This window comes from Apteryx mantelli, chromosome 5 (genome assembly GCF_036417845.1).
Source record: "Apteryx mantelli isolate bAptMan1 chromosome 5, bAptMan1.hap1, whole genome shotgun sequence".
Taxonomy (NCBI): Eukaryota; Metazoa; Chordata; class Aves; order Apterygiformes; family Apterygidae; genus Apteryx; species Apteryx mantelli.
In genome coordinates, this window is record NC_089982.1 from 57,258,297 (window position 1) to 57,274,809 (window position 16,513).

At 44.8% G+C, this 16,513-nt stretch overlaps 1 protein-coding gene across 1 annotated transcript in view; it reads left to right on the plus strand.

The window, feature by feature from the left end:
• The window catches only part of LNX1 (ligand of numb-protein X 1), a 70,913-nt gene that overhangs the window by 52,332 nt on the left and 2,068 nt on the right, over positions 1 to 16,513 (plus strand). The window contains exons 8-9 of the mRNA XM_067297153.1: positions 6,128 to 6,305; positions 8,552 to 8,780. Coding sequence (XP_067153254.1) covers positions 6,128 to 6,305; positions 8,552 to 8,780 — 407 coding nt within the window. The remainder of the gene's footprint in view (positions 1 to 6,127; positions 6,306 to 8,551; positions 8,781 to 16,513) is intronic.

Genomic DNA, 16,513 nt, shown 5'->3' on the forward strand with positions numbered 1-16,513 from the left:
GTCCACGAGCTGCAGGCAGCAGCAGTGGTTCTCCATGACCGTGCCGAGCCCGACCTGGACCTTGCAGTGCAGATCCACCATCTCCCCCAGATACTGCCTGCACTGTGGTTCTTCTGCTCTGGTTCCTAAACTTTCCTTCCAGCCACTCCTCTGTAGCCAGTTACCTTGTGCATTTGCCCTCTAGTGCCTTGCAGTGCTCTCTCTGTATAATAACCAGTGCAATCAACTCCCGCAAACACAACTAACCAAAGGCAAGAAATGCAGGAAGGAGAAAGCGGGGACACAAGTCAGAGACACTCTGATGGTCAAATATGAGTGTTTTAAAGAAGCAAACAATGCAGCAAGAGCCTTGTAAATACCTTTTCCTGAGCTTACATAGCATTATTCTTTGCAATATACACAGGACAGGATATGCACTGTTTTTATTGTCGGGTAACTAGCCTCCTACAGAGGTGAGTGGTGGCCTTGATAGAGGTTTTGACAGCTTGTGTTTGATTGTGCTGCTGCTGTATGACCTCAGGGGACATCATCTTGCCCCCTTTACAATGGGAACAGCGAGAGTGCCATCCCATGTGAAGCGCTGTGAGATCCAGGTATTGTTGTTCAACTGAGGAAAATGAGAAAGAAAAAAAAGAGTATAATCCCCCTGTAGGAAACAGAAGCCTGGATCAGACAGTTCACACATCCTCCCTCGCTGAGGGCAAGACAGCACAATTCTGGTGTTTTAAAGATTTACCCGTGTTCAGAAAAGGGGATCCGAATTAACAAAAGGCATAATTTTAAATAGAATTACTGCCACTTAAACCAGATTAAACCACTGTGTGGAGGTGTTCTTGACGAAAGAAATTGGCTTGGGATTACCTTTAATGTAAGGTAATCACATTGGATTCTACTTATTTTGACCGTATGCAAAAATACCCTTGCAGAAGTTGAATTTGTTTATTTCACTAAATTGAAAGTCCTGTGGCTGGTTAATTACATTAATCTCTCTGAGAGTCGCCACTTGTGCAAACCCTCCTGAGCTCGATCTACAAAACACAGAGGTACAGCTGTGGCACAGGAGCGTCAGCAGATGAGGAGGAGACAGTGGCAGGCGGTTGTTGTTTTTTCTGGGATCCATCATCCAGGCTGTGGAGAGCATGCTGGAGTCCCCAACAGGAGAGCTGTGTCAGGGCCAGCTTCCCGCTGGCGCAGGGAGGGAGTCAGGAAGGCAGACAGGCAGGGCTCAGTTAAATCTGCCCTGCTGGATGGGCAGCCAGCTGTGTCCTTAAGGAGACCTCGGGACTGCGCTGCCAGCTGCCAGACTGGGTGCACAGCTGCCAGCCAGGAGACAAGCTTCACTCCGCCCTTTACAAATGTTTATAAATACCCACTCTTAGCTGCTTTTCCTTTCCTTTCCTTTTTTTTTTTTTTTAAACTACATTTATTTAGTGTTTTTATGTATAGGAAAATAGGGTAGGCTCTATTCTTCTGTTTCACTTTCCTTTTGCATGAAGTCACAATCACAGCCCTTGCTAAGGCGAGACTGGATGAACAGGTTTATCCCCAAATGCAGGGCTGGTGCTCGGTAGCTACTAGCCAGTAGCAAATACTGCCCATGTAATGATGCATCTGCAAGGCATTACTCCCTAATGCAATAATGATTTCCTTAGGGAGTTATGTGGAGGACAGCAATTAGCTTGGGTCACTACTGTAAGATTTCTGGTGATGCTCTGAGCACCTGCTAGCTCTACCATGTTGATCTGATTGATCGATACCACGTGGGATTATTAGGGAACATGACTTTTTTCCCATATGCTGTGCTAGATACCCATTTTCTCTTCCTCTACCAAGAGGTATTGGATGGGGATTCTTGATAAATTCAACATTATTTGGGTGAGCTGTCAGATTGTGAAGAGCCAATGTTGACATTGCAACAGTCCTTTCAAGGCTAATGGATCATCTTTTGTTGGCGAGGCCATGGCTCTAAGGGAGGTTTCTGGTTTGCCACAAGGGAGGCAAGCTACCCAAGAGGGTCAGTGGATATGCTGCTGTGGGCTTCTGCCCAGCGCCACTATTTGGGAACTTTCCAGGGAAGATCACAGCTAAAGAAGAAAACTGTGAGCTGTTACCAGCTCCCTTTAGCTTTGTGTGTGTGCAGTGAAGGCTCATTTCAGACAAAATGCTCTGGCAGTAGATCAGTACAGCCAGTAGACATGATTAGCTTCAGGCACTGTAGGCTTTTGGTCTGATACAGGCACTACTGGAGTGTTATTTGCCCTTTCATATGGTATGAGCGTGTCGGTTTCAATATCTCTTGCTTTTTTGCTTAAGGTGTAACTGAACATCATTTGCAATTCAAGCTCTTTAGACTCCAAGCTTTGGTGGACTTAAAATTGTATTTGTTTTTGAACAGGCACTGGTACAGGAATAATGCTTGCAAGCCTAGGGTCTGTCCAGTGTCCTAATACCATGTATGCTTCTGCTCAAAAACAACGCAGTGTTCGTTGGCTGCACTTTACTGTCAAGGGAGGTGTCTATGGGTGCATGCTTTGATGAATCTGTTATCTGCTGCCATCAGTGGGATTGCACTATTACATGCGGTTAATAGAGAGATTGCTAGCTAACTTGAATCCTTACTAATTTAAGGTGTTTTTTTTTTTTTTTCCCCTGAGCTTAGCCTAGGAAGTGCTATTAACAAGTCAAGAATGATCTCTTTGAGAGAACCAGCTCCCTTGTAGGACATATATGTAAATACAGGCTGGAATTTGCTCCCAAGTCTTGGCTGTGTTCGGTGCCAAGAGTAAACTTGAGCTTCCGAGTTGTCTTGATCATATAATGGCTCAGGAATCCCTTTTGGCCAAGTCGTTGCCCTCATAACAGCCTGCCTCCATCTGAAAAGAGCAAGAAAGCGGCTTGCTTTCAGGCCGATGCCAATGGCAAACAGCCATCCAGCCGACAGCACGCTAAAGAAACAGGAGGAGAGTTTGCAACAGCCACATCCTTCCCTGGTGGTGGCGGACGCAGGCTGTATGGCGTGCTGCAGGAGCAGGCCTGTGCACGGTCTCATTAAGTTCTCCTTTCTACAAAGACAGGGGATGTAAAGCCCAAATTGTTGCGGCTGCTGCCTGGATTCAGAAAAGAAAAGATGTCGGAAACACCTTCTTGTGAAGCAGAGGCTGTTAAGCAGGGCTATAATGCATAAATAAGCCGGTTTCAACTTCTTTGAAGTCAGTGGGAGCTTTGCCATTAATTAAATAGCGCTCATTTTTAATTGTAACTGTTTTCTTATTCCTATTCTTTCTAACAAATTAGTACCTAAATGAAGTACCTAAAAAAACCCAAGTCTGTCACCCTGTTGCCTGGGCAGACCATGTACAGCCGTATTCGTAGATTAGCCTTCAGGTGAACTACATTTTCCAACATGGCACAGCTGTATCCTTTGCCTGCAAGCCACGCGTCATGGCTTGAGGCTCTGATAATCTGCTGTAAATATTTATTTCACAGTAAACTTACAAAAAAATTAAAAAGAAGAGGGGATGAACTGCTATGTTTTCCTACTCCTGACCTCTAAGGTCAATTCAAAATGACAGAGAAGGACAATTGTTTAGAAGAAAATGCACTGAAATGCAGTCACTGAATAAACATTGCCTTTTATCTGGTGTCCTCTTTATCAGTAGTACCTCCAAGAAAGTCCTACGTGTGTTTACTAAAAAAGGTTTTACTTTCCTTTCATCACTGTCTTCCTGTCAGCCGAGTCACACTAATTCCTTTCTATCTGCAATCATATAAAAAATGACATGTGGAAGAGTAGCTTCAAAGGAAAACGGATCCTATGTGTTTGAACATACTAGTATCAGCACTTTTATGAATTTTCATTGAAATGTAATATGATAATTTGTTCCCAAACACTGCTTTGAAAGCTGCTTGTTTCTGCACTGATTCTTCAAAAACAAAGCATTAACTGGTTTATCAGGAGCATTTTGGGTGTCTGAGATATAATGGATGTAGCATAAGTAACAGGGTTGCTCTGACTGTTTTGAGTTGCCAACCTAATTCTAATTTCATATTTTGTTACAAAATCTCAAACTGCACTTTTGTGAAGAATAGTAGTGCCCCTATGCTGCTTCCTTCAGGAAGTGGCCTTCTCCCGATGGAAAGCTGTTCCTTTTCAAGGGGAAAGGGACACTTTTGCACAAAAATGGATGAAACAAAACGAAACGAAGTTTAGTTTGCACAAAGATGGAACAACTATGTTTAAAACATTTACGCTTCAAAAATAAAGGTGATCTTTTGAAGGATAAAAAAGATCTGGAATAGAACATCTCTATTTTTAAAAAGGGAATGTTGTAGCCTTTGGAAATTTTTAGCTTTGGCTGCAGATCATAAACCAGTTACCCTGACACTGCACCTGCGTTGTGCCCAGGTCAGAGGTGATACACCCAGACCACTGTACCACAGCTGGGCTTTGTCCCAGTGACTAAGAACCCTTTCTGGGCTGCCCCTTTGCTTTTTTGTTCCTGAAGCTCGGTGGCACCCGCTGTCGTTCCATTCAAACATCTGAAATCCTTTCCTAAGCTGTGAAAGGTTCTGCTTTTAATTATTGACTCTGCATCACAGAAATCCTGGCACGGAATTAGTGCCACCAAACACACCTTTAAAAAGCACAAAACAAAAGGATAACCTGCTCTGCCATGTAAAATAAAACAAAAATCATCAACAAAACCCCAAAAAACTGAAAGAGCAACCATTCCAGTACATGTATAGACAAACCTTCCATGTATTTGTCCCCACACTACAGAATTTCCCCTGAGGCAGTTCCTTTTTTCCTTCCTACTCCCACAAAAACCTCTTGCTGCTGTCTTCCTTCCTCTACTGCAGTCATTGCCGCAGCAGCCACGGGCCCAACTGCTCTGCTCACAGGGCTGTTGGCCCGGGAATTGAGGTGGAATGTCTTGTGGGATCTCAGATTTCTTGGAAGACATTAATGTGGCTGTAAATGAGATTTATAGATTATTTTTGCATATTATAAATGTGAGGTCACACTTGTGAATGAGATTTTTTTTTTTTAATATTTGAAATGTATTTAGCAGCATGTCTATTATGTCTACATAATGAGTCTGGAATGGATGGTGCTGTTTCTGCAAGTAGGAGTTGGTGCCAGGAACACAGCTTATGAAATACTTAAGGAAGTCAAAGCAATTAACGTTTAAATCCAGATTTTCTGGAGAAGAGTCCTTGTCTCTTGAGTTTTTCCGTAAGCGCTGGATGCGTTTGTTCAGGTGACACTCGGTTCGCAGGCTGTGCTAGAGCTTGTGCTGCCTTTCGTGCCAGAGGCCGCCTGTGAGTTTGTTTCACCCTCACTGATACACTTGTTATTTGTGTGACCGGTTGTGTGTAGGTAACTTTTCCTGTTTGGGCAGAAGAATAAGGAAATACATGACACTCCCCAGACAGAAGAGGTGGCTACCACCAAGCAGTGACCTTTTAGGCACAAGGAATAAGAAGAGCCCCCCAGAAGCTGCTGGGTCTTCACTCTGTAAAAGTCCTTCTCATTTTCTGAATTGAAATACATATTCTTCTACTGTATTTCAGCCAGTACCTTCTATAGAAACATAGAAATTGGGAATAGCGAGTGAAGTGTATGTCTTTTAATCTGTCCCCAAGAGTTTCATTCCTTTAACCTTGGTGTACTATTTCCCGTAACTACATAGATGATGTTCAGACTGGAAGCAGCAAGGTAAGAATTGTGACCTGATACCCAAAGATATGAGGACTGCTGGTGATCTTAGTATCAAGAACATCATTTTTTTTTGTTTTTTGAAAATCAGATTCCTTATGTACATTTCAAATGCTGACTCCTGTTTCCATTAGTCCCAGTGGTAAAACATTTCTGACTTTGGTGGAAGCAGTGCCTGACTTTAACTATTAAAGTATGGATTATTTTGGTTATAGCTCTGACTCCTCAGAGGCCAAAGCCCTGGGGAGAATCATGCCTGCCGTCTGGCCAGGAGTGGCAGGTGGTTGTGAAGTGCTTTGCTCTTCCCTCAGTATTTACTGATGAATATTCATTTCAGCAGAGAAAGCCTAAGCTGTGAGGGACGTCTGCATGTACCCTGCATTTGTTCTTGCTGTTTCCCCACCACAGAGTGCCTTGCACGCCGTCACCTGCCACGAGAAAGTTGTGGCTGTCCAGAAAGCTCACACTGAGTCCCTGGGAATGACTGTTGCAGGCGGAGCCACTAACCGGGAGTGGGATTTGCCTATCTATGTGATAAGCGTCGAACCTGGAGGAGTTATCAGCAGAGACAGCAGGATAAAAACAGGTAAAAATAGTGGGTTTTGAAGGCCTGCTTTAATTCAAAGGCTTCCTTTGAAGATCAGGGGGATGGTGAAAGAGCATCACACCCTGACACCTTCTGCTGTCCCACAGATTTCTGTTGGGACATGTCAGATTAGAGCGTCTCAAGTCAGCTACCGGAAAAGTTATAATAAGCAGCAGTAACCATCACTGTAAAATGTGGTGTAGGGATATTAAAGTAGGAGCCACATTAATTTTGCACAGAAAAATGAGTTTGCACCATCATCTCCTAACTACCGAGAGCTTCACTGTGCAACCTTAATGTTTTCTTGATGCAATTTTTTGTGCTTTTCATATCATTTCTGACTTCTGAAGAGATGAAAAATAAAGGAGTAGAATTACCATCATATATGAAGCAATGTTAATGCCTTGTGGTTCAATATCACATCCAGAACCATTGATTTCATACCTCTGTTTGGGTCTTGAGCTAACAGGGTAAATGGTAGCATTAACAGTTTCTCTTCCTCCACAAGAATTAGAGTAAGATGGGCGTATCTTATCAGTGGGTTTTGCAGGAGCTGGTGGACAGTAGCAGAACAGTGAAACTCTGCACTCTGGGGACGTTGTGTCTCCAAGAGCCGAGTGCCTCAGCCCCCTGCGCCCGGCGAGCACACAGCTCTGCATCCCCCTGCTGTTGGCTCCCTGTGCTCAGCATCAGCCGAGGCACTGTTCAGAAGCCAGAGGGAAATCCCAAGCACAAGGGGAAGTGATGGCCTGGCTCTTCGCAGCACGGGGGCAGCTGAATGTGGCGCTGTGGAGCTGCGGTCCTGCTGAGCCCCTCCGGCCTGGGCCACGGCATGCTTGGTGCCAGCACTCCCAGGAACCTCCCCCTTGCAGAAGCTAAGGCTTCTCATCCAAACCTTTGTAGGAACATGACAACAGCAGCAACCCAGCAGGCTTCCCCTTTCCTCCTGCTGAGAAGTGACTGACTCTCAGTGGGATGAATTCTCCAAAAATGTTCCTTGTGAGGCAGACACCCAGCATGGAAAATTCAGCCTAGTTAATTTGATAGAATTAGACACAAATGAAAATGTGATGTTATAACAGAGCTACAAGCCAGCACACTTTAGAGCAGCCCTTAGATTGCTGTTTGCCTCCTCAGGGCAGACTGCAACAAAAGGCTAATGTTCACTTAGCGCTGCCTGGAGTGCCAGTAAGTACAGCCCATGCCGTGAGGAACTTGGGGACAAAGCGCGGTGGGAGCACCCAGGGAAAGCCAGGCTTTGGAGCGTGCTGCAGAGGGTAGCGCAGCACTTTGCACTGCAGCTGATTGTGTCTTCAAGCAATAGCATGGCATTAATAATGTCTTTATTGTTCTCCCCGGAGTAATTGAGGTCATCTTTGCACTTTTCTCTAAAGCTGCTGTGCATATATTATAAGTAAAACATACAGAAAGGCATTTTGGCTTGTGGCCATTTAAACAGGCATTAACATTAAAATAATAATATGTTATTCTGTAAAGCAAACTTTATGGAGAGCCAGCTGGAGTGGCAGTCCTCAGCTTAGGGAGGGCTGGGGGAAAACCGCCTTCCAGCTTTCAGATTCTGGGTTTCAAATTCAGGTTAAATACAGAAGGCATTATTTAGAAGTGCGCTTCAAAAGCCTAAATTAGCATCAAGTCCCTGTGAAGCTGCCTGTGTTATCTAGAGATGCTGAGGCAGAGGAGGTACGATTAGCATGGGCTCTAGGAGGGAATCGTTGCCTGAGGTTTCAAGCATTAGCACAGCGGTTGTGCAGGCTGAATCCTCAGCATCCAGAGCACCGGAGGCAGGGTTGTCACGAGCCAAAGCGGGATCCTCTGTGCCTCTGCCGCTCAGCCTCTTGCAGGTGGAGGGTGGTGAGCTATGGCCTGGAGAGGACCCGGCCCTCCTCTTGCTCCAACAAAGATTCGCCAGCACCATTTAGCGCTTGGTTGACGTACCAGGTTGTGTCCTTTGGCTCTGGACGCAGGGTGTAACATGACAAGAAACCACAACGAAAGCTTCCATCCAACCTGGCTTCGCTGCTGTGCGTGGGGATCTAGTCCCTTCTCTCACACTTGTGGCATGTTTACTAGCATGTGCTTCATATTCACAGTAAATGATACTATTAACAAATACTCTCATCAGGCAGCAAGTTCTTGGCCTGGTTTTGACTCACTTGTTTTTTAAGGGGGAATGCAGTCTTATAAACATTTTCAGGGTTTTTTCTGATCCATGTGATTGGTCTCAGGTGACATCCTGCTGAACGTGAATGGGATCGACCTGATGGGAGTCAGCCGGAGCCAGGCCGTCGCCCTGCTGAAAAACACCAACTCGTCGGTGGTGCTCAAAGCCCTGGAGATGAAGGCGTGCGAACCCCAGGAGGAGAGGAGCAAGGCACCGCTCCCCAAGGCCATGCACAGCACCTCCGAGAGCAGCGAGTGGTCCCCCTCCTGGGTTATGTGGCTGGGACTGCCACGGTAAGTCCAAAAACTACATCCTTTTGCTGAAGGGGAGTGGGAGGAAAGATTTATATTTTTTGGCAATTCTTTCCTTTGGCTTTATTCATTGCACTGACATCTTAATTAAATCCAGGCTCTGTCACAGACTATTCTAAATACCTCCTTTTTGTAACCGGGTATGTGTACATGGAAAAACAGACACGTAGATCTGCTTGCAAGGGAGGAGAGAGTCCCGAACTGTTCTGTTCTTGAAACCGTATCTGGCACTTAGGGGAGTGAAAGGAGCAGCTTGTAGGGATACGGGAGCCCATTGATCTGGGGCCTCAGATCGACCACCCTGCAGAAGGCAGCACTACCCCTCCCGTGGCTCGCGAGCTGCACGGCCCTTTGCGTCAGCTCAGCGCAGCTGAGTTGTTTGGCTTTGCCCAGATGTTACAAAGTGCGTGCAGTTGGCCAGTATCTCCGAATCACCTCTTTTAACCCCACCCCCGACTGAAAAAAGTACATTTGTCATATACAGGAAGCAGCTGTGTTGTCATTTTAGTAAAATTAATAAAAGCCACATTGCATGTAGTTACATTCTCTCAAAGAGGCTTGGTGTACCCCGTGCATGTCTGCAGTTTCAGAGACATTTTGCCCAAGGTGAAATACTTACTGAGGATATGTCATGAATCTGTGAATACGCAAAACTAGCATCACACAGTTGAAATTTGTTCTCTTAACTGAGGGAAACCCCCTCTTCTCTCCCCCAGCTTCAAGGAATGAAGTATTTAGCCTACTACTTAGTTTTACGCATGTTCCTAAAGCTGGTAGCTGTTTTTGTCTACCCCTTTTGCTCTTTTAAGAGAGGGCATGAAAAGACAATCCGTGGAACAAGTGAGCTTTTGCCACAGGTGTGGTTTCAGGACTTGTCCTCGCGGACTGTGCTCACACAGCAAGTTGAACTTTTTCCTTCACTGTGGCTTGGGCCATTTCGAGCTCCTTCCACACCGTGCAGCAAGGCCTACTGTGACAGCCAAGCAGCACATCCGTGCCTTGGGCTAGCGTGTTTTGGAGCTTGCTCTGAGGCTAGTGACTGTGTAGGCTGTGCTCGAGCGCAGAGAGAGTGGGAGGAAGGCTGCGTGTCCACCCTTGCAGAGGAAAGGTTCCTCCTCCAGTGGAGAGGACCAGGTTCTTATCTCTGGCAAGAGGAGGTAACTGATGGCCCATAACTTGCTGCCTCAGGGCAATGCTAAACTTTTCTCCCTCAGTGTCACTGCAGACAGGCAGGCCTAGAAAAGTCTCACTCCTGCCCACTTCTTCTGCACCCCTGAGCTCAACCACCTCCACAGCAATCTGAAGGCACTGGAGTTCAGGCCATACTCCTAGCGGAGAGATGGCCTCTAGGTCTCATGGAAGCTGAAACTGCAATGCTGAATCTTGCCTTCAGTCACCACCCATTGCTAGATGGGCTCACACATTTGTGCCCTGCTGCATCAAAAACCTGTGCTCTCTGGTCATCATCTACCAACAGCTGCCTGAAGTCCCTGTGTCCACATTAGGTAACCGAGATGAAGGACAGAGCTCCACAGTCCTACAGACCTGCACCCAGTGCTCACATCAGACAGTCAGTGCTGTTTTGACATTCGGGAGGAAAAGAGGGTTTTACCTTTTTAAAAGCGGTATCTAAGCTCACTGTACTCCCCCTGTGAAGGCTGCATGTGTGCAGCAATTCCCACCCCTTGAGTCTAAAGGAAAATTAGCCCCAGTGTCAGCAAGTCTGAAAACAGGAAGTTCATTGTAATTCTATCCCCAGCTGCAACTCAGTACACAGTGTGGCCCTTTTCTGCAAAATAAAAATACGGGATTAGTATGCTGAACTGGTACGCTAGTTTTAAAATCAGATTAAGACAGGGACCAAAACTGATTAAAATTGACAGTAACAAAGGCGTATTTCATCTGTAGTAGTAGTTGGTTGGTTGACTAGGGGCGCAAGGGTCAGATTTGGGCTTGCGCATTAGGTGTTTATCAGACCCTTCAATCTTACCCAGTGTGAATGCTGTTACCCTCTTACTCTTGTACTGCTTCTCTAGGGCCTGCACCAGACATCTGGAAGCCCTTCAGCCCTCACCAGAACGCGTATCATATTAACTCATTTCCCTCCAGTCTGAGCATTTAGCTTTTCCCTATCTGGCTTCCAGTTTGCTTTTGGCAAGCATCACATCCCAGTAGACATCAAGGTATTTTCAGAAGTCTTGCAACATTTTCCAAGCTGTCGCAGAAAATGATGCTGTCCAAATACACTTCTGACAGGTCCATCATGCTAAAGGTGCCTGATGTGCAATGATGGGGAAAGATGGTGAAGATTCAGCTACCTTAATTAAAATTGTGAGGCCAATAGTAAAGTCATACCACTTACTGGAGGGACTGCTCCAAGGTGGGAGAATCTGAGAACCTTTGGTACAGCTGATAGAAAACTAGAAATGTCAAAATCAGCACTATGCAGGATCATAAGGTGTTTGGGAAGATAGGCAGGACAGGGCACGTCTACCTTAGGAAAAAAACCTAAACAAATAGAAAAGGCTGTAAAACTACTAGGCAAGGAACAGGCAAGATTAAAAAAGAAGAGGCTGGATGGTGAATTCTTTTAATTCTGCTAATAAGGGAAAGACGTGGCTTTACAAAGCAAAGGCAATGCAGTGAGATGATTTATTTAAACCAGGCGAGGAAGGGAGCCCAGGGGAAGCCTGACTGTGCAAGACACTCAGTCGATTAGCAAACTAAGGGGAGAGGAGAGTCTTTCCTTTGGTGTTTAAAAAACCTGTGAGTGTTGCTGAAACTCCTGTGAAGGATGGTACTATAAAATGCGCTCCCTGAGATAAGCTAAGCCCTAGACAACGTTGACGGGAGTCTACAAATCTCAGTCCACAGCTGATGAAGTAGAAAACAGGCTAATGTTAATAATAGCTACAGGATTAACTGTAACATCCTTTATTTTTTAGGCTGGTGTACGGTAAATGTGTAATGCTCTGTAGTGCAGAACCTGGCCCTCTCCCTGGGGTTGCATACATGTTACAGAGATGGGCACAGATAAGAGACAAACACTGCGAGAGAATTAGCCATTTTTCTGGAGCAAGTCAGTAGCAGAATCAGAGCGAGAGGTTATCTGATTCCGTGCACGAAAGCTCAAAACCTTGCAAAAGCTGTCTCCCGTAATTTAAGGTTGGCAGGTCTCACCTAAATTTCTGCCCTTTTCTTGCAAGATCTTAAAATTGGCCTTGGCCATTTTTATACAGCTTGATAACACACAAACAACTCCTCTGCTCTTTCTGTAGTACAATCCAATGTGTGGTGGTGATAAAATAGTGCATCTGACATCTGTCAAAACTTGGCCTGCGTGTGAGCAGAGGGGCTGGGAGGTGGTAGGAAAGAGTGATGCAGGGAGTCCAGCATCCCAGCCCAACGCCTGACTTCAGAGGAGCTGGTTTGACTGTTGTTGAGGAAGACAGGTCTCATTTGTTGTCTGAGGGAAACGTTGTTGTGAAGCATGCACAGAGAAAATAATGCATAGCAGCTGGCGAGAAATGTTGCCCTCGCACAGTGATGTTTCTTCTACTCTCGCTTGTTTTCCTGCTCTCCTTTCCTTTTTCTCCTCACATTTCCTTCCCCCAGCTAGCACTTAAAACTACTTTATAGATCATCCTGTCCTAACATTTACAAACATTAGTACTTCACATGAGTGCTTTTGCTCATCTGCAAAGTGAGGTGAGAAAGACAGTTGTCCAAAGTCATTCTGCAAACCAGGGACAGAAATGAATATAAAACATGAAATTAGGGCAGAAACTTCCCCAGTTAACTCCGTCCAGGCTGTAGGGTTTTGGGAGCAATTCTCAAATACTCATCCACTCCACTGCCAGTTATCTACTGTAACAAGGGTAAAAAGTTCATGTTCTTCATACCTGCTATTGCTGAAGTCCTTCTGAAGTCAAATTGATTTTGATTCCTGAAGCATAAGACTAATTACACTTTAGGAACAGAGGCAGGGAATTTCTATACTTAGTTACTTGAAAATAAGGCTTTAAAAATGAAGGTGATGAGGTCAAAATGCTTTTAAATTCCTTGTGCATCAGTAAATTATGCTGAGATGTAGTATTTCTAACGATAGGATCCTGTGTCTAGACACTGTTTATCCTCAGGTCCTGAATCTGAGGCAAGTTCACACATAAATTACTCCTTGTCCTCGGCTTTCTAACTCTGTCAGAGTATTTACACATAGAGGCAGTAAACTGTAAATTGCTTTGTTCCAATATAGGAGATGGTTCTCTTTGGACCTGTTGAAGTTTAGTGGGTTATGGCTGTTTAAGTAAGTAAGTGGGCCAAGAGGCACAGATCAGGGCGTCTTGGGGTACAACAGAAAACTAATCTACTCAAACACACTAAGTATCTTTGGATGATGCAAGTACAGCACTATTTCATTTTCTCTGTGGTGCTTTTTTAGCTTGTCTTTATTACTACACAACTGTAAACAGACCCAAACAAAATAACTCCCTTTCTGCTGCTCTTTGCTTGAGCAGAGCAGGTGTCTTTCCTTAGGCACTGAACTAGCCAGAGCAAACAAGAACCGCATTGCACACAGCTCAGCTCTGCACACAGCTGACTCCCAGCATCCTTTCCACATTTCTGAAAGCATTAATAAATAGCTGGTATACGGTACACGGCCATTTTTATACCCTCCATCCCATAGGATGGAGGTATTGAGGCATTAATTTAAAAGAGTGAATACAACATATGCACTCACACTTTGTCAAAAGCCAACCTCCAGGTATGTCTCTGGGCCATGAAAAAAACTCTAGTGTTCTCTGAATTTCTAATATTTAAGGGGCAAACAAATCTAAGTAGCTCAGACTGTTGTTCTGTGGGCACTTCTTTGGTAGTAATGCTGCTGCAAGTGCTGGAATGAGGCAAGGAGGTGATAGCAGCCATTGAAAAAACTGATCTGGCTGAAAAATGACCATTTCCTTTTCCTGTGGTATTTTTCAAGTCCCTGATACACCTTGTCACATAATTACACAAATAGCTGGGCAACACCAAATGCACTGTATGATTATGCCAGTTAAGGTTAACTCATTGCTTACTGCTCCTGAGTGCAAACCTACTCTGGGGTACCTGAGGGAGCGAGTTACATGAGCGCTCCCTCTGGCAGCACAGCTGTTCTGAGGCCCCATGCTCAGCTGTTAGCATCTACTATCGCCAGATTTTTGCCAGTGCAGCTCTCTGAGCTGTGCTGTAAATGAGGTCACCGAAACCAACTTTTTTTTTTCCAATAATTGTAGGGCTGTGCTTTACAGCATGTCCTCAGTAACAGTTACACTGGCATAACAGTGGTTTTCTTCCCCAGAAAAAAGTTTTCATGTGGGACCTCATTGTCAATGCAACTATTGACGCAAGTGGTAAGGGCATCATATGTAGCTCTTGAGTTAGCTGGGTACTACACACACAGCACTGGCACTAAAAAACTAACCTCAAGTTTCAAAGTATGATATGGCCCCTTATGGGTCCACTGGGATACAAAGAATCCAATGTGCTTGGTCCTGTCCATCAAGATGGTGAGGGACACACTCTCCAAACATGGTAGGGCCCTTGCTGTGTGTTCAGTCTGAAGCTGAGAGGGTTGGTGAATACCTTCACTGAGTAATATCCTAACTAGCTCCAAAACAAAACAGCTGTGTTGATGACAGCTATACCCATAAGGTGGTTTTAGGTCTGATTTCAAATGAGAGGGAATAATTTCCCAGTCTGGCTCTAACCAGTAGCTCCCTGCAAACCTGCAAAGTAGGAACATTGCAAGATGATCAGAGAAACAGTGATGTTACGCTGACTATTAAATTCCAAAGTTAATACTGGCAGGAGGTAAACTCCACTTAATTCATCCCAAAGGAAACCAAAGTTATGTGTTCTGCAACATTCCAGCATCGGTTTCTTCTGATTCAAGTTATGATGCAAAGGCAATGGACAACTGAAACTCAGCTACCACATTAAGGGAAAAATATTTTTTGGCTTGATAATATTAGGTACACCATAAAGTAGTCCCATTGCCAGTGTGCCATGTGTGTTTTATTTGAATCTAGCATAGGCTTTGTTTATGCTTTACAGTCTGATGGAGACCAGGTAATTGATAATCTTACAGAAGGTATGCCTTGTTTGCCTTCACTATGTTCTTCTCTTGTGTCTTTACCTGGTAGACTTTTGCTTTTTAAGAAATTAGGACTGAGCCTTATAACCTTTCAATTTCAGCAATGTCCTCCTTCAGACAGGGAGTAGACCCCTGCCTCCCAAAATCAACGCTGGACAAGTTGGCCATGAGCCAGCAATGTGCCCCTGTGGCCAGGAAGGCCAATGGTATCCTGGGGTGCATTAGGAAGAGCATTGCCAGCAGGTCGAGGGAGGTGATTCTCCCCCTCTACTCAGCCCTGGTGAGGCCACATCTGGAGTACTGCGTCCAGTTCTGGGCTCCCCAGTACAAGAGGGATGTGGCACTACTGGAGCAAGTCCAGCGAAGGGCTGCAAAGATGATTAGGGGACTGGAGCATCTCTCTTATGAGGAAAGGCTGAGAGAGCTTGGCCTGTTTAGCCTGGAGAAGAGAAGGCTGAGAGGAGATCTTATCAATGTGTACAAGTATCTGAAGGGAGGGTGTCGAGAGGATGGAGCCAGACTCTTTTCAGTGGTGCCGAGCGACAGGATGCGAGGCAATGGGCACAAACTGAAACACAGACACTTCCATCTGAACGTGAGGAAATACTTTTTCACTGTGAGGGTGACAGAGCACTGGAACAGGTTGCCCAGAGAGGTGGTGGAGTCTCCTTCTCTGGAGATATTCAAAACCCGCCTGGATGCGATCCTGTGCAACTTGCTCTAGGGGACCCTGCTTGAGCCAGGGGGATTGGACTAGATGATCTCCAGAGGTCCCTTCCAACCTCAGCGATTCTGTGAGTCTGTGATTATAGCACTACTACTATTAATGGCTGAATCCTGGCATTGCTTGGTCATGACTTTGCTAAGAACCATCGAACATAGAGGTTTTAAGTGATTTTTGCACATTTAAAAAGCCCACAGATGGTAAAGTAATAATGCCTGGCTGCTGATGAAAGAACCAAATGTCATCTGTTTCTTACATTAGCAGCCAACAAATTCTTGTGCAAATATTATATGCCTACCATCCTGGCAGCAGGTGAGTATTTGTAGACCCTGGGGGACTAATATAGTACTACTAAGAATCCTGCTGTGAAACACAGTAAAAGCATTATTTGACAAATGAAATTTTAAAAACTAGACACATTTGTCATTAAGATAAAATTAAGTTAGCTGCCCTTCTGTACAAGGGTCAGCAATTCCTTGATTAGAAACTCTGAATAGAATTTGTAACAGTTACTTGCTGTAGCCCAGCCTAACATTTCAGATTTGGACTAGCAAAAGGCTTTTCAGACTCCTCAGTCATTCTTGGGCAAACTGATAATGAGGACTGGCTAATGTATTAAGGCCAGAAATTTCTGTTGCTGTGTATCTAATGAAATTAATGTTGTTTTTCTGCTTGGTTAAAAAAAAAATCAAATTAATGTACTCAGACATGAGCAATATGCAAACACACTGCAAGAGTCTAGTCACCCATCCTGCTCTCCCTTGTCCCCTATTCCTTGTTTCAACTAAGCTTTGAATTAGCATAACTTACAGTGTCATAAATAAGAAGACAAAAAGATGGAGAGGCAGATTTCAG